Below are 19,373 nucleotides of genomic sequence, written 5' to 3'. Positions count from 1 at the left end.
AAAAGTATCAAGAATAAGGGTGACGAACTTAGAATGGATTAGTACTTGGAACTATGTTGTTGTGGCAATTACAGAGACTTTGATATCACAGGGACTGGAATGGTTGTTGATGTTCCAGAGTTTAGATGTTTCAAAATAAATAAGAGGGGGAGGTAAAAGAGGTGGACAAGTGTCATTGCTAATTAGGGATAGTATCACAGCTGCAGAAAGGGAGATCATCAAGGACAGTTTGTCTACTGAGTCATTATGGGTTGAAATCAAAAACAGGAAAGGAGCAATCACTTTATTGGGAGTTTTCTACAGGCCACCAACAGCAGTAGAGACATGAAAGAGCAGATTGAGAGGCAGATTTTGGAAAAGTTCAGAAGAAATATTGTTTTGAGTGACTTTTACTTCCCTAATATTGAGTGGAACCTACTTAGTTCAAATAATTTGGATGGAGAAGTTTTTGTCAGCTGTATCCAGGAAGGACTCCTGACACAATATGTGGATAGACCGATTAGAGGGGAAGTCATATCTGATTTGGTGCTTCACAACGAATCATGCCAAGTGTCAGATCTCTTGGTGGGAGAGCATTTCAGTAATAGTGATCACAACTCCCTGACCTTTACTCTTGGAGAGGAATAGGAGCAGACAGTATGGGAAAGTATTTAATTGCGGAAGGGGGAATTACCATGCTATTAGGCAGGAATTGGGGTGCCTAAATTGGGAATATAGGTTCTCGGGGAAATGCACGACAGAAATGTAGAGGTTGTTTAGGAAGGACTTCCTGTAGTGCTCTACAGGTTTGTCTCACTGAGGTAAGGAAGGGATGGTAGGTTGAAAGAACCTTGGGTGACAAGGGATGTGGAACGTTCAGTCAAAAGGAAGAAGGAAACTTACTTAAGGTTGAGGAATAAATGATTGTGTAAGGCTCTAGAGGGTTACAAGGTATCCAGGAAGGAACTGAAGAATGGATTTAGGAGAGCTAGAAGGAGGCATGAAAAAGCTTTAGTGGGTAGGATTAAGGAAACCCTCAGGTGTTCTACATTTTTGTGAGGAACAAGAGGATGACCAGAGTGAAGGTAAGGTCAATCAGGGATAGTGGAAGGAACTTGCACCTGGAGTCAGAGGAAGTAGGGGAGATCCTTAATGAATATTTTGTTTCAGTATTTATTACTGAGAGGGACCTTGACGTTTCTGAGGACATCACGAACAGACTGATATGCTAGAACAGGCTGATGTTAGAAAGGAAAATGTGCTGAAAGTTTGAAAAACATAAGGATAAATAAATCTCCTGGGCCAGATGAGAGATATCCAAGGTTGCTACAGGAAGCGAACGAAAATATTGCTGCGCCTTTGGCAATGATCTCTGCATCCTCACTGTCCTCTGCAGTAGTACCTGATGATTGGGGGGGTGGCAAATGTTATTCCCTTGTTCAAGAAAGAGAATAGGGATAGCATTGGGAATTACAGACCAGTCAGTCTTACGTCAGTGTAGGCAAAGTATTGAAGAGAATGCTGAAAGGCAGGATTTATGATTACTTGGAAAACCATACTTTGATTAGAGATAGTCAGCATGGCTTTGTGAGGGGCAGGTCATGCCTCACAGATCTTTTGAATTCTTTGAGGATGTGATGTTGATGTAGGTAAAGCAATGGATGTGGCATACATGGATTTTTGCAAGACATTTGATAAGGTTCCCCTTGGTAGGCTTTTTCAGAAGTAAGGAGGCATGGAATTGAGGGAAACTTGGCCGTCTGAATACAAAATTGGTTTGCCAAGAGAAGCCAGAAGGTGGTGGTAGGTGGAAAGTATTCAGCCTGGAGCTTGCTGACCAGTGGTGTTCTGCAGGGATCGGTTCTGGGATCTCTACACTTTGTGATTTTTATAAATGACTTGGATGAGGAAGTGGAAGGGTGGGTTAGTAAGTTTGCCAATGACACGAAGGTTGGTGGAGTTGTGGATAGTGTGGAAGGCACGTAGGTTGCAATGGGACATTGACAGGATGCAGAACTGTGCTGAGAAGTGGCAGATGGAGTTCAACCTAGAAAAGTGTGAAGTCATTCACTTTGGATGTTTGAATTTGAATGCAGATTACAGAGTTAATGGCAGGTTTCTTGCCAGTGTGGAGGAACAGAGGGATCTTGGTGTCCATGTGCTTAGATCCCTTAAAATTGTCATCCAAGTTGATAGGGTTGTTAAGAAGGTGCATGGTGTGTAGCTTTTATTAATGGAGGATTGAGTTTAAGAGCCACGAGGTTATGGTGCAGCTCTGTAAAGCCCTTGTTAGACCACACTTGGAATATCGTGTTCAGTTTTGATTGCCTCATTGTAGGAAAGATGTGGAAATTTTAGAAAGGGTGTAGAGGAGATTTACCACGAAGCTGCATGGACGGGAGGGCATGTTTTATGAAGAAAGATTGAGGGAGCTCGGGTTTTTCTCACTGGAGTGAAGGAGGATGAGAGAGGACTTGATAGAGGTATACAAGATGATGAGGGGCATAGATGGAGTGGATAGCCAGAAACTTTTTCCCATGGCTGAAATGTCTATCATGAGGGCACTTAATTTTAATGTAACTTGCGAAAAGTTTAGGGAAGATGTCAAGAGATAGGTTCTTGACACAATGATAGGTGTATAGAATGCACTGCCAGCAGTTGTAGTAGAGTCAGATACATTAGGGACATTCAAGTGACTCTTGGAGAGGCACATTGAGGGATAGTCGGATCATAGAGTAGGATAAAAGGTCGGCAACACGTTAAGAGTCGAAGAACCTGTATTTTTCTACGTTCTATATGTGTCCATGACTTCCCACACGCCGCAACTGTATATTTCACTTAGCAAAGCTGCCCTACTAAACCTTATTTCTACAGGCTATGTGTTATAAGTAGAACAGTTTGTAAAACTTGCCATTCAGTACTTCTGTGTAAATGTAGGAACCAAATACTGGACAGTTTTGAAAAAAGGTAGATTGAAAAGTAAAACAAGAACACTTCTTTCATCATCTGTCACTGACCTCGCCAAACTCATACGTGATCACTCTGCTTAAATTGCACTCTGTTTCTTACTTTTTATGAAAGCTTCATACTTCAAGTTTATACCTGTTTTAACATTGAGGTTATTTGGTTTCAACTTTTGATCTTTCTCAAGTTCTCAAGAAAGAGCAGATCTTCGTCCCAGGTTGCATTTCTTGTAGAGTTTTTGAAATATAATTTTGTTCAGATAATTTCATAAGTTTAGATTTTTGACAAATCTCAATGATTGATCATTACACAGAAATGGCCACACGGTGGCTCAGTGGTTAGCATTGCTGTCTCTCAGCGCTAGGGGTCGATTCCAGCCTCAGGTGACTGTCTGTGTGGAGTTTGCACATTCTCCCACTCTGTGTGGGTTTCCTCCCACAGTCGAAAGATGTGCAGGTTAGGTGAATTGGACATACTAAATTGCCTGTAGTGTTCAGGGATGTGTAGGTTAGGTGCATTAGTCAGGGGTAAATGTTGAGTAATAGGGTAGGGGAATGGTCTGGATGTGTTACTCTTCGGAGAGACAGTGTGGAAGAATGGCCTGTTTCCACACTGTAGGGATTCTTAAAAAGTACAGAAATAGCCTGACGAAACTGATGTTTAGTTTGAGATTAACTCGTTGGTACATGATTTCATCCTTTGTAGCTGTCAACTGACAGAGGGAATCTTCTCTTGGAAACATCCACGTTCATTATTCAGATGAACTTTTTCTTCTTATACCAGTTACATCCAGCTTTTGGCTCACCATCTGGTCAGAAAATAAATTGGTTTGTTAGTTTGAAGTTTCACTTTTGTTGCTTTATTTTGTTCAGTCTGTAGTACACCAGACTATTGTGCAGCTCCTTTCTCCAAAAGCCTTAACAAACTTCTTACAATGTCAAAAAGGGGTGTAGAGAAGAAGAAACGTGAAATCAGACTTTACATGCAGAGAATGGGTTTTATAAATGTTCCTTGGGTATTTTTAATCAACCTGCTGTGTAATGACACATCTTTGGAGCAGACTGAACTTGAAACTAGTCTCCTGATTTGGTGTGGACATTGCCAATGTGCCACGAGCGCTTAAGTCTTATGACAATCGGTCAAGTTCATTGCATGTCCAAGGTTTCTCGTGAAAAACTTAAAACACTCCAATAAGCTGCATCATCTGAAACAAATAATCCCTTAAAGATAGCAAACCTTTTTTAGATTAGATTACTTACAGTGTGGAAACAGGTCCACCAAGTCCACACCGGCCCGCCGAAGCGCAACCCACCCATTCCCCTATATTTACCCCTTTGCCTAACACTATGGGCAATTTAGCATGGCCAATTCACCTAACCTGCCCATCTTTGGACTGTGGGAGGAAACCGGAGCACCCGGAGAAAACCCACGCAGACACGGGGAGAATGTGCAAACTCCACAAAGTCAGGTGTCTGAGTTGGGAATTGAACCTGGGTCTCTAGCGATGTGAGGCAGCAGTGCTAACCACTGTGCCACAAATAGTTTTGTTCCAAGCTATATTAGAAACTAGTAATTAAATAATATGTTTCAACTGTCACCAACTAATTAAATTTTGCTTTATTTGCTAGCCTCTTCTGATCCTAGTAGCAGACTTTCAACTTCACCGCCACCACCTCCAATTGCTGTGCCTCTTTTGGAAATGGGTTTTTCACTGAGGCAGATTACAAAAGCCATGGAAGCCACAGGTAATTAATTTTAATTCATGCAATAATGAGCACGTAAAACACTTAAAACCAAACTGACAATTTTGTAATGGATCAATCCCCTGATGGAAGAAATTCTGGATTAGAAAAAGGCAACATGCAATGTACTAGATCCATGAAAGGGAGGAGGACCTAATTTGCTGTTCACCATTCAGTTACTGAACTTCCATCTACAGATTGATAGCCCAGCATTTCAAATCTGGGTCATTTCCTCCAGGGAAAACAAGCTCATCTGACAATTTCTCCTTATCATACATCTGCATACTAAAGGCATCCTTTCTGTAACAATCTCCAATGTGATATTGTCTCAAAGGGGCACAAAGTATTCTAAATATGGCCTTCTCAGTGAACCAGATAAGGTTAACATGCAGGTTAAACCCTTGTTGAAATGGCTATATTATTTGGTTATTGCTTCATGTTAAGAGGGTGGCGAGAGTTACAGATAAGACCCAGTCCTTACTTAGAAAGCTAACAGTTCAAAAACCAATGGTTAAAAAGGAGTGCTTCATTCTGAATTTCAAGGATCACTCACAGTCCAACCAATAGCAAAATAGGGTGTTATTAGGATTGTACACTTTGACATCTTTGTGGAATGATACCTTCCTTTACAAACAAGCTTTATCTTGTGCCATTCTTGGTTATTATTAATCAGCATTATGTTTGGCTTATTTTTTAATCTCTAGTTATCCTGCCCCAATCCCTTACCTTTCCATTCAAACCCCTGACGTTGTTAGAGTGTGACTGAAATCAATTGCTCATTACATAATCAACTGCAGCTTGTCTCATATTCTGCTTCCAATTTCTGGGATATCTTCCAACTGTACTTAATTCTGTATTGATTCCAATACTTTAGACTTGCTTAGAATATCTGTCTGTGGAACTTTGTAGAATTCTTTCTGAAAGAAGCTTTGCATTGGAATTGAGTGAGAATCTCTGTTACAGTCAGCACTGGCCATATTTGAACTGCAGTTTTGCAAACTTCCATGGCTCTAGCACTAAATGCGGCTGGCATTGATGTTGCTATTGCTGTCTCTATCTCTCCCATTTCCCCCCTGCCCCCAACCCTCCTCCGCCTGGAATAGACCACATTTTCCACTAGACCTTTGGATGATGTGTTGAATGCCATTTGACTTTAGGAAATACTTGAATATTTCCAGGAGACCCTGGCCACCGGATATAGCTCCTTGCAAACATCTTCATCTTGAAAACCTCAGCTAATATCTGGTGGTGACCTTTACTCAGGCCAATCACCCTTGCTCCCCATAGAACTTTGCTGTCTTGTACAGTGAACTGGTCTCGCTGGATCCAGAAAGGTTTCAATCCTGGTTGCAATGGCTCATTACCACCAGCTCTTTTAGTTTTGCTAGGACAGGATCTTTGTGTCCTCAGTTGGATATTATCGAAGATAACTGGAAGGGTATCCAGGAAGTTTAAAACCAAGGTGGACTCTTCCAGGGGAGTCATGATTTGGAGGTGCTAGTGTTGGGGTGTACAAATTAAAAATCACACAACATCAAGTTATAGTCCAACAAGGGGTTTATTTGGAAACACTAGCTTTCAAAGTGTCCACAGCCATCTAATGAAGGAGCAGCACTCCTAAAGCTAGTGCTTCCAAATAAACTTGTTGGACAATAACCTGGTGTTGTGTAATTTTTAATCTTCTTCCAGGGGAGTCAGCACGAGTGGAGTACTTGCCAATGGAAAGTGGTTCAAAGCATCCGCATTAGCCACTTGGCTTCCTCGTCAGTATTATACCTTGTACTTGAACACACTGAATTCTACCAGAAGCTTTGGGCAGCACTGCCTCGTCTCCCTTCAGTAGTCCCAGTAGTGTTTTGAGATCTGTTTCTATGACAAATTTTCATCTGTATAGATACTGGTGGAACTTGCTCATATCAAAGATGACTACCAAACCTTCCTTCCCTATCTGGCATGTTTGCATTCGGCATCAGCCAAAGTCTGGGAAGGATACATTCCTTTCTGGGCCACCAGTGTGCCAACACTACCTGAATATCACAGATGGAGGCATCTCATGTTAGCACTGCCTCTCGCTTCAGGTCATTGTGGGCCAACACCTTAGATGATGATAGTTGCTTTTTTACTTCCCTAAAGGCTACTTCTTGGCAACGGAACCATTTCCAAGGCTGACCTTTTTTCAGTAGCAAATTTAAGGGTATCAAGATGGAGGCCAGGTTATTTTCCAAAATAATTCAGTAACCCAAGGAAAGACTTAAGCTTCCATACAGACGTCAGAGCCAAGGCTCCTTTGATCTCTCTCACTTTATTTTCCAATGAGTGGAAACTAGTTTTGTCAACTCTGTAATCCAAGTTGGTCATGTGGGGTGCCTGGCGTTCATTTTTCCTTTCTAAGGCACACACCCATCTTGGAGAAACGTTTAAGCACTATGTACAAGTTCTCCAAGGTCTGTTTATCCATCTTCCCAGTTATTAGTACATCATCCAGATTATTACGACGCAGAGGTTGGACCCTTCTGTTAATTGAATGAAACAGCCAGAAAAGTGCCCCCTACCTCATAATATGTTAAAATATGAGTGACCGAGAACTCCTAAATTCCACTATTTAAAGAAAAATAATAATTTATTTTCTTAACTCTAATAGTGAACACTAAACAACAGCTATTCACAAATCCAAGTCCCCGTTTTCTTAATTACGTACTGTCTAACCCCAACTCTATTTAAAAAAATGCTGTTCCAATACTCACTCATTAAGCATTACATAAACTTAACCCCAAGGCCACACAGTCTCTGTCTTCTCCACTGATGCCAATATTCCAACTGCTGGTTTCCCTGGGTATTCTTTATTTTCTTTTACTGCAAGTAAGTTTTACATCTTTGATAGAGAGAGTTTTCTAATTTCTTTCAGAGCAAGATATTAGATCGGCAGTTAGCTCTCCAGCAGTTGCTCAATCTAATTTTCAAAATGTTTGCCTGCTTTATATACCCCAGTGATACATTACATTCGCATAATTTGTTTGGTTTCCAGGTATCAAAACAATAAATTCTTATTTCTTAATCAGGTCATACGAAAAAAGGCTGAGGGAGTTGAGGCTGTTTTTGTTAGAGAGAAAAAGGTTGAGAGGTGACTTAATTGAGACATATAAGATAATCAGAAGGTTCTAGAGTGGACAGTGAGAGCCTTTTTCGATGAGGGGCCACAGCTTTAAATTGAGGGGTGATAGATATGGAACAGATGTCAGAGGTAGTTTCTTTACTCAGAGAGTAGTAAGGGGTGTGGAACACTCTACCTGCAACAGTAGTAGACAGTATGGAAGCAACCATTTGGCCCAACAAGTCCACACTGACCCTCCAAATAGTAGCCCACCCAGACCCATTCCCCTACCCTATATTTACCCCTGACTAATGCGCCTAACACTATGGGCAATTTGGCATTACCAATTCACCTAACCTGCACATCTTTGGACTGTGAGAGGAAACCGGAGCATCTGGAGGAAACCCACACAGTCACAGGGGGAATGTACCCGGGTTCCCTGGCATTGTGAGGCAGCAATGCTAACTACTGAGGCCACTCACCAACTTTAATGGCATTAAAATAGTCACTGGATAAATACATGGATGATAATGGAATAGTGTAGGTTAGACAGACTTCAGATTGTTTTCACTGGTCTGCGCAACATCGAGGACCGAAGGGCTCGTACTGTGCTGTAATGTTCCATGTTCTGTGTTCTATAAATTCAAACCGATTGGGTTTTAGTATTCTGGACATAATTTAAACTGTTTGGTTAAATTCGAATGGTTGTCAAAATAGCAACCAAATCTTAATTATCTGTTTAATAGGCATTTGCTACATGTATTGATTTTGGAAAAGCTAGTCTCCCAGCCTTTCCATTCGGGCACCTAAGCCTGTACTTTAACTTTACTTCAAAATTCAGAAAACACTTTATATTTTGAAACAAACGTCACATCGTAACACGACCGCCCTTAAGAGAAACTGAACCATCATAATGAAAAGATGCCTTCATTCTTTTTGTCTGATTATTAATACTATTACTATGAAATACGTATGTCATTAATCTAGGTTTTAATTCTACACACATGTAAAACATTGGAAATCGATACAGTCCAATCTTATGTACACCTTTCTTTTAAATCTGTGATAATGCAACTGCTATCACATTCTTATGACCAGCAACATGTGCAGTTTCTAAATTAAAAGTCTGTAACGTAAGACTCCAGTGAAATAGTCTCATATTTTTGTCTTTAAATCTCTCAAAAACTGAGGGGGGGCGGGGGGAGGTGGGGTTGTGGTTGTGGTCAATGTACACAACCATACACCAGATATTGTTCATTATATAAACATTAAAAGTTGTAAGGCCAGTATCAAATTCAATAATTCTTCTTTGATAGCAGGGTATTTTCTCTGGTGGATATTGAGGGTTTTTTCCCCGAAAAAGTAGCCAATTGGACGTTCGATTCCATTATCATCTTACATCAATACAGCTCCAACTCTCATATCATAGAATCCCTACAGTGTGGAAACAGGCCCTTTGGCCCAACAAGTCCACACCAACCCTCCGAAGGATAACCCACCGAGATCCATTCCCCTACCCTATTATTCCATATTTATCCTTGACTAAAGCACCTAACTACACATCCCTCAACACTATAGCTAATTTAGGTAAAAACAAGGACTGCAGATGCTGGAAACCAGATCCTAGATTAGAGTGGTGCTGGAAAAGCACAACAGGTCAGGCAGCATCCGAGGAGCAGGATATCTCTCCACTCTGCGGGCACCTTGCCTCTATTCCTGATAAAGGGCTTTTGCCCAAAACATCGATTTTCCTGCTCCTCGGAAGCTGCCTGACCTGCTGTGCTTTTCCAGCACCACTCTAATCTAGACTCTGGCTAATTTAGCATGGCCAATCCACCTAAGCTGCACATCTTTGGAAGAGGAAACCCATGCAGACCACAGGGAGAATGTGCAAACTCCACGCAATCACCCCAGGCTGGAATCAAACCCAGGTCCCTGGCGCTATGAGGCAGCAGTTTAACCACTGAGCCACCATGTCACTCATTTGCTTCGATTGCAACTTTGAAGGGTTTCAAAAAATGTGCTGTAGCTAAAACTGTTGTGGTGGTTAAATGTGACTTTTAAATTCTCAAATGCCTCCTGGCATCATTCTGTCCATCGAAATTTAGTGTTCTTCAGTAAATCTGTCAGCAGAGCCACCATGCAGTTGAATTTCGAACAAACTTCCAGAAGAATCCGCTCAGTCCCAAAAATCAAAGCACCTCTTTCTTCAAGGATGTTCCCGGAAATTCCTCGATAGCCTTTGTCTTCACCTTCCTTGGGGCCATCCTTCCAAGACCAGTGTTGACCAAGAATTCTGTTTTCTTTAAGTTTATTACCAGATTTGCTTCTCATAACCTTTCAAAGAGTGCTGCCAACTGTACCATGTGATCTTTCCATGACTCACTAAAGATCACTACATCATCCAGATAAACTGCACAATTTATTAATCCGGCTCAACTCTGTTCATGAATCTTTGGAATGTGGCAGGTGCACTTTTCATTCCAAAGGGCATAATTTTGAACTGATATACCCATTTGTGGTTACAAACACAGAAACCTCTTTCATTTTCCCTGATAAAGTTACCTACCAATAACCATGCAATAAATCTAACTTTCTCGACAGTCCTCCAACCTTGGTATGGGATAGGAGTCAGTTTTAGTTACTGCGTTGACCTTCTGATAGTCCATACAAAATTGTTGAGTCCTGTTGCATTTGGGAACTAACATGATTGGCGAATTCCTCTTTGACTATTCGATGATATCTTTGTTGAGCATCGCATCCACTTCCTTCTGGACCTGTGCAGCTATGAGAGGATTATGCCTGTAGAGGTGTTGTTTTATCGGATCAGCATTCCCTACTTCCAACTCATGCACAATAATATTAGTCCTCCCTGCATTATTCCTGCATATGTCCTCATACTGCTGCAACAAATGTTTCAACTCAGTTCTTTGCTCCAGAGACACATAGTTCACTATCCTGTCCCATTCCTCAAGGACTTTGTCGTTATTTAATGTATTTTAAGGCACATCAAAATCCACGACATCTGGATTTGATTCCTCAATCTGCGGGTCAGTAACTAACACTTGTTTCTCCAGTTCCCTGTTGCTGATATGGTAAAGTTTCAACATATTCAACATGACATACCCAATGCAATCTTTTCTGTATCCAGCATCTTTACCAAAACGTTTACCTGACTCAACTTCTTCTCAACTTGATAGGGACCGCAAAACCTGGCTTTGAAGGGATCTCCTACTACTAGTAACAATATTACTAGGAGAAAACGTCTGCACTTTAGATTTATTAATCTGCCACCTGTTTCATTCTATGCTGTGCCCTCTTCAGGTGATGTTTAGCTAATTCACCTACCCAGTTTAATCTCTCCCTCACCTCTGATACATAATCCAAATGTGAGATCTCCAACTTTGGTCCTATCAGTTTTTCTTTAATTAGTCCAAAAGCCCTCATATTTCACGTCCGAACACTAACTCAAAATACTAATCAAACTGATTAATTTGGGGTATCTCTACTGTCAAACTATACCTTTATTCCAGTGGTTCCGGTAATCCTGACAATACACTCTTAACGTGATCTATAGCGGCTGATGTCACTTTTCCAGTGCTCCTTGGGATTCAGGATGATATGCACTTGATTTAAAGTGCTGTAAACCTAAACTATCCCTGACTTCCTTAAACAGCCTAGCAGTAAAATTAGACTCTTGGTTTGACTGAATCTCCCTGGGTAAGCCATACCAGGTAACAAAAGCTACCAACGTCTCCACCAATTTGCCTTAATACTCCATAATGGAATTGTATCTGGAAATCTGGTCAACGCATCCATTATGGTTAGCAAGTACTAGTTCCCACTTCTGGTTTTAGGGAGGGGACCTACACAATCACTCATAACTCACATGAAAGGTTCTTCCAATGTGGCAGTTCCGGTTTTATTACTGTCTGTGGCTTACCTACCATTTGGCATGTATGACATGGACGGCAAAATTTAAGCACATCCTTGTGCAGTCCAGGGAAATAGAAGTGGCTTTTGTACCTTATCTTGAGTCTTCCTCATACTGGTAATTCATTTGCTACTCATAATACTTGCTGTCTGTATGTTACCAGCAACATAACCTGGTGCACTTCTACCTGTTTCTTCTCTGCACTAGCCTGCCGTGGTCTCCATTTTCATCTTAGGGTTCTATCCTTAAGGTAATAACACTCAGCAATACATTTGGATTCCTGTTCCATATAAGCTTTATTAAATAAATCTTTTATGGTCTCATCTTTTTGTTGTAAGTCCTTTCAGGACTAAACACCTCTGCCTGAGCCTCTACTTGTTCAGGTTTTTCCTGTACCCTTACATCAAACAGGTTGTCCACTAACTGAACCTCAATTCCTTTGTCTTTCTCTTAAATTTTTCCTTCTTGCTGTAACTTATGACGGTGGGATTTTATTACCACACAGTCTGGAAAAATTCCTGGGTGTTTTTCTTTTAATTCCTCAGTTCCTTGGCTTTCTTTTGGCTTCTCCACCACAAGAGGCGTCACTCCCACCTTGGATTCTGCCAGGTCGCTCCCAAGAACAAACTGTATTCTTGGAACTAGCATTTTGTAAAATCACTCCGACTGCTACATCCTCAGTCTTGATTTGGCTCTGCAACTTGATCTTAGCACAAAATTTCTGTCTTATCTATTCCACAAATCACCAGTCTCTCGGGTAACATGTCAGAAAGAGTGCAAATACTTTCATCTCTTCGTATTAGAGACTGATTAACTCCCATATCTCTCAAAATTGTAACTTCTTTCCCTTCTTTACCTGTTCTTCCTGTAGAAACTTTACCTGCAGAGGTGAAGTCTTTATAGAGATCAGGCACTAACTCCACACCCAGCCCCTGCCTAGGCTGTGCACTGTTCTGCAGCTCCTCAACTTTTTTTGGTGTTTCCTTTACTACTTTCACTGGCTTAGCCTCTTTTATCATATCTTTTCCCACAGTTTCTTTTTTTAACGACCACCACTATGTGTGCCACCTTGCCACAGTGGAAACGCCTGAGGCCTTTCACATCCTTTTCCCCCTCTTGGATATTTTTTTTTACCTGTGGTAAACTATTCCCAGTGTGCTGTACTTATTGTTTTGGAGTGAAGGATCTCCCCTTCTCCAAATTTCTATTCTTCACGGGATGAAATTCTTGCCAGAAGCTAAATTTCACCTTATGCGACAGTGCATATTCATCTGCTATCTCTGCCACTCTTCTCAGTTCTTGAACTTTCTGTTCTTCCACATAAATTGTTATCATGATGGAAGTACATTTCTAAACTCATCCAGCAGAATAATCTCTCTTTGAGCCTCCTTTGTTATCTCTTTTAAGGCTGCACGCATCTATCAAAATTGCTCAGTTTAATTCTTTCGAACACAACATAAATCTGACTTGTTTTGTTCTTTATGTTTCCGAACTGCTGTCTATATGCTTTTGGAACCAATTCACTTGCACTAAACATAGTCTGTTTGACGTCTGCACAATCTCTTGACACCTCATCTGACAGCACTGTATACCTCACTAGTCCTGCCTACCAGCTTAGTCTGAACTAGCATTACCCACAAGTTCTTTGGCCACTCCATCTGTCTAGCCAGTTTTTCAGAAGGCTTCGACATCTTTCTCAAAATGTGGCAATGTTTTCACACACATCATTACTTTCTTCTTCCTTGATATCCATCCTGTTAATTTGATTTTCCTGACTAATTCTCAACTTCTGAAGTTCAAATTCTCTTCTCCTCCCCCCCCCCCCCCCCCGCCGTCTCTCTCTGTCTGTCTCTCTCTTCCCCCCCACCAACCTGTTTCTTCTCTCTGTCTTTTTGCTCAGCTAAGAACCTTCTCTCGCTTTCATTTTCCCCTCTCTCTTTCTTCTAACATGGCTCTTCTTTCCCTTCCTTCTCTTCTAATTCCATTGGCTTCAATTGCAATTAAAGTTTTTCTAACTCAACTGCACTTGTTTGTTTCTCTGATACACCTAAGTACTTGACCAACTCTATTACAATTTCACCCTTCCTTTCATTCCTGGTTAAACCCAATTCTAACCTATTTGCAAATTCTAAAAATATATCCTTCCTTTGTCTTTCTCAACTTTCTTAGCAGATTTGAGAAGCATCTTCAAACCCCAGAGCCATTTTTAGCAACGTTAAGAGCCATTTCCTGCTGTTTAAATTTAACAAACCACAAGTAACCGAAATTAAACAAATTTTCTAACCTCAGTTTTATTTAAAGATTTGGGATACTAATTACCAAATGTTTACATCTGTTGGGATCTTTGGTACCCCAAATCTGTTTAAATCTGTCCAAAACCCTGACTGGACCTGTCCAAATCCTGGACAACGAGCACCCAAAGTGTGACAATGTGGAGGTTGAACTCCTCTGTTAATTAAACCCAACGCTCAGAAAAGCTTCCCCCGTCTTTCATATTTTAAATCTGTTAAAATATGAAAGACAGAACTCCTAAATTCCACTAATCAAAGTAAAATAACAATTTGTTTTCTTAACTCTAATTGAACACTCAACAGCTATTCACAAATCCAAGCCCCCTCTTCTCCACTTTCACTTGTAGATCTCTCTGGGTCATCTTTCTGCTTTTTTACTGTGAGTAGTTTTTACATGAAAAGGTACTTTGATAAGAAAGTGTTTTCTAATTTCTTTGAGAGCAGAATGTTAGTTTTACGGCAGTTGTTCACTCTAATTTTCAAAATACCCACATACAATTTAATTGGTTCCTGGGTGTCAAAACAATAAATTAAAACTCGATTGGGTTTTAGTATCCTGGGCATAATTTAAATTGATTGGTTAAATTCGAAAGGTTGTCAAATCAGCACCAAAACTCAGGTATTCATTTAACAACCATTTGCTACATGTATCTATTTTGGAACAGCTCATCTTCCAGCCTTTCCATTTCGGCAACTTAGCCTGCCTTCAAGTTTACTGCGAAATTCAGAAAATGCTTTCTATTTTAAAACGATGAGACAGACTTCCAACCATGGGGTAAAACTTATAAAATGTTCTGCTGGAAAAAGCGTATGCTAATGAAACCCCAAATGGCAGTGTTGTATATTGATATAAACCCATATGGGTGTTAATTGAAGTACACTCTGGGACTCCTTATCCACTCACACCTGCAGGTAGGCATGGCTCTTGTCCAGTTTCATAAAGGACAGGCCCCAGCCGACTTTGCGTATACGTCCTCTATGCGAGGAACCAGCTATTCACCCAGCTATGAGAAGCAGTGTACCATTTTCTTAAAATCCACACAAAGGCAAACTGAGCCATAATGCTTCACAATCAGGACAACTGGTGCTGCCCATTCTGCAAATGACTCTGGTTTGATAATTCCTTCACTCTCTAGCCTCCTGATTTCCATCTCTACAAAGCAAATGGCACTGGATGGGCCTTGCAAAATCTCAAAATTGGTTCTGGTCAACATGTGAAGTGGCTTTGGCCCGTTTGATAGTCCCAAGTCCTCCTTGAAATACTTCAAGCCGTTCTTGAAATCTGCTATTTCACTAGGACTTCACGGAGGCAGCCATTTTCTGCTGTTGGAAAATGTTGAGCAATTAGGTGAATTTTTCTCAAACAGTTCCACCCCAATGGGCTTGGGCCCAAGTCTTTTACTACCCTCCAGTGGTAACTGCACCAACTGCTTCTTAAAAGGGACCAGAGCCAAAGTTGTACCTTTAACTTACAATAGTTCCCCAGTGTAAGTTCTCCCCCTGGCTGAGGCTTGCGCAAACTTGGGAATTGGAATTCCAAACAAATCTTATTAAAGACAGATCCTGCAGCCATAGATACAGCTGCACCATAGGAACTGTACGGGAACTGGGTGACTATTTAACCAAACATTAATTTTAATCGGATTTGGAGGTTACTAAGTAATTTAATTATTCTAACCCACATGTATGAGGACTTTCAAGGACCTTCAGTGCACACTCCTTTGGTACCAGCCCAAGAAAATTTCTTACTTACATCAAACCTTATAGGACTCCTATGTTGTTGTGGTTCTGCTCGCCGAGCTGGAAGTTTTTGCTGCAAACGTTTCGTTCCCTGGCTAGGGAACATCATCAGTGCTGTTGGAGCTTCGTGTGAAGCGCTGCTTTGATGTTTCTTCCTTACGGGCAACAGCTAACAATCCGCATCCATGAACATCAGCTAGCCATAAAACGACACGACCAGCTATCTCTAGTAGCCATACACTCAGACAACCAGCAACATGAATTTGACTGGGAAAACACCACTATCATAGGACAAGCCAGACAGAGAACAGCCAGAGAATTCCTAGAAGCATGGCATTCATCCCCAAACTCCATCAACAGACACATTGACCTGGACACCACATACAAATCACTGCAGCTGAAACTGACACCCGGAAGCGGCAAGAACAAACCAATATAAATACCGGAAGAAACATCAAAGCAGCGCTTCACACGAGGCTCCAACAGCACTGATGATGTTCCCTAGCCAGGGAACGAAACGTTTGCAGCAAAAACTTCCAGCTCGGCGAGCAGAACCACAACAACGGATACCCGAGCTACAAATCTTCAATCAGATTTTAAACTCCTATGTTGTATCAAGTCTATATACTGGCAGCAACTAGGGTGGCTTGCTGGCCCAGATCCTGAAGGAATATTTAGCCACTTGGCCAAGAATCGGCTTTGTTTTGGGTTATGTTGTGGACTGGCCCAGGATCCCTCTATTCAGGATATGCCCTGTATGAGGCTCTGCGATTGCCTACACTCAAGTGGTATTCCCCAAACTCAATCAAATAAAACTGTTAACATCTCGGTTTTAGAGAAGGTTTGGGTTGCAATATTCCTTAAGCAACTCGGTCAAATCTTGGAAGGATTTAGTGTTTGGTGCCTCTGGGAAAGGTAAGCCCCATATAATTGAAAATGCTGCAGTCAGAAGAATTACTCATTGCCCCAGTGCCGTTTGCCAGGAAGAAGTATTGCATTCTTTCCACATACTGTGCCCAGTCTTTGACAGAAGGATCAAATGGGTCAAGCTTCCCAAATAAAGGCATGATGCCAGAAATGCTTATCCTAACACCACGATGACCATTACAAATGAATATTTTTCAGGCACGTCCAGTTTTCTCCTGTCATTATTAAATTAACTGCACAGAGGGTGATATCCCGTCACCAAGTCATCCGTTATTTACTTGCGCAGTACACTGACTGTGGCCAGCCAGCTCAGAATTCCCTGAACTGAGGAGACTCAACTCCTATTTTTCTAATCAACCTGTTCAGCGATGTTATTCCATACCTCTGGAGCAGATAGGTTTTGAATCCAAGATTCTCAGGCCAGCGATATGAATACTACCATTTTGCCACAGAGAAGGCTAACCTCCTCGCTGTACAGATCTCATCTTAGTTTCAGAACAATGAGAAGTTTGTAAGTGTAATTAATTCCTGCATTGCTGTCAAGCCAGGTAGCACTCAAACCTACAATCTTCTAATCAGTAGACAGGCGCATTATCCATTATGCCACTTGCCCCATGCTCTCCTGTTTATATTGGTCAACCAGGGCTTTACTGATTAACCAAGGTTAACAACCCCAAATAGGATTTCGTAGATCCAGCTGGTTCCAATCACTACAACAAGCTAAGTATTTTAAAGTCATAGAGTCACAGAGATCTACTACGCTGAAAAAGGCACTTTGCCCCATGGGGTCCACCTCAAACAAAAACAGCCCCTTAAACTAATCTAATTCCATTCTCCAACATTTGGTTCATTGCCGCCTTTGACTTCAAACTGCAAGTGCACGTCTAAATATTCGAATCATAGAGGTATACAGCATGGAAACAGGCCCTTCGACCCAATGCATCCTTGCCGACCAGGTTTCCTAAACTGGACTAGTTCCGTTTGCTTGTATTTGGGCGATATCCCTCTAGACATTTCCTATCCGTGTACCTGTTCAAATGTTTTCTAAATGTTGTAGTTGTATCCCCCTGTTTTAGTTCCTTTGGCAACTCGTTCCATTTATGCACCACCTCCTGTGTGAAACGTTATCCCTCATGTCCCTTTTAAAATTTCCCCCTCACCTTAGACCTGTGCCCTCTAAGTTTGGACTCCCCTACCCTAGGTATAAGACCTTTGGCTATTCATCTGAATATAATCCTCTTGATTTTATAAGCCTCTATAATGTCACCCCTCAGCCCCCTACACTCGAGGGAAAAATGTCCCAGCCTCTCCTTATAACTGAAACCTTCCAATCTTTGTAACATCCTTATAAATCCTTTGCATCTTTTCCAGTGTAATAACATGTTTCCTCTTGCAGGAAAACCAAAATTGTATGCAGCACTCTAAATGTGGCCTTACCAATGTTTTGTGCAGCTGTAACATGATGCCCCCAACTCCTATACTCAATGTTCTGATCAATTAAGGCAAGCATGCTAAATGTCACTTTCACAACCCTCTCTACGTGTGACACCACTTTCGAGGAACTATGTACCTGCACCCTGGATCTCTCTGTTTGACAGCACTTTCCAGGGGTGGTCTATTAACTGTCTAAGCCTTGTCTCATCAAAATGCAACACCTCACACTTATCAGCATTTGTGGGTAGCACAGTGGTTAGCACTGCTGCCTCACGCGCCAGAGACCCGGGTTCACTTCCTGCCTCAGGCGACTGTCTGTGTGGAGTTTGCACATTCTCCCTGTGTCTGCGTGGGTTTCCTCCAGGTGCTCCGGTTTCCTCCCACAGTCCAAAAATGTGCAGGTTAGGTGAATTGGTCATGCTAAATTGCCCATAGTGTTGGGTGAAGGGGTAAATGTAGGGGAATGGGTCTTGGTGGGTTGCTCTTCAGAGGTTCGGTGTGTGGGTTGCTCTTCGGAGGGTCGGTGTGGACTTGTTGGGCCGACAGGCCTGTTTCCACACTGTAAGTAATCTAAATCTAAACTCCATCTGCCATAACTTGGTCCACTAGCCTAGTTGATCAAGATCCCATTGTACTCTGAGATAACCTTCCTCACTGTCCACTATATCACCAATTTTGGTGTCATTACAAACTTACTAACCATGCCTCTTTTATGCTCATCCAAATCATTTCTACAAATGATGAACAACAGTGGACCCAGTACCAATCCTTTTGGCACACCACACAGACCTCCAGTCTGAAAAATACTCCTTTAGCATCAACCTCTGTCTCCAAATTCATAGATGATAGAACATTACAGCGCAGTACACGCCCTTCGGCCCTTGATGTTGCGCCACCCTTTCATACTAATCTGAAGCCCATCCCACCTACACTATTCCATGTATGTCCATATGCCTGTCCAATGACGATTTAAATGCATTTAAACTTAGTGAATCTACGACTGTTGCAGGCAAAGAATTCCATACCCTTACTACTCAATTGGCTAGCTCTTCCTAGGTCCCATGTGATCAATTCTTACTAACCAGTCTACCTTGAAGCCCTTCTATGTCGACAGTATTTATTGCCCCATCCTCATCTATCTTGGTTACTTCTTCAAAAAACTTCTTTTTGGCTTTTCCTTCAGCCTTTCTCAAATAATGGCACAACATTAGTCACCCTTCAGTCTTTCAGTATCTTACCCATGGCTGTCGATGATAGAAATATCTCAGCAA

General features: G+C 41.5%; 1 protein-coding gene across 1 annotated transcript in view; it reads left to right on the top strand.

Moving 5' to 3' along the window:
• herc1 (HECT and RLD domain containing E3 ubiquitin protein ligase family member 1) overlaps positions 1–19,373 on the top strand; it is a 445,291-nt gene that overhangs the window by 230,634 nt on the left and 195,284 nt on the right. Inside the window, exon 41 of the mRNA XM_060853924.1 lies at positions 4,572–4,688. Within this exon, the coding sequence (XP_060709907.1) occupies positions 4,572–4,688 (117 nt within the window). The remainder of the gene's footprint in view (positions 1–4,571; positions 4,689–19,373) is intronic.

Source organism: Hemiscyllium ocellatum, chromosome 42 (assembly GCF_020745735.1).
Source record: "Hemiscyllium ocellatum isolate sHemOce1 chromosome 42, sHemOce1.pat.X.cur, whole genome shotgun sequence".
NCBI classification, from domain to species: Eukaryota; Metazoa; Chordata; class Chondrichthyes; order Orectolobiformes; family Hemiscylliidae; genus Hemiscyllium; species Hemiscyllium ocellatum.
This window is presented reverse-complemented; position numbering and strand designations above follow the sequence as displayed.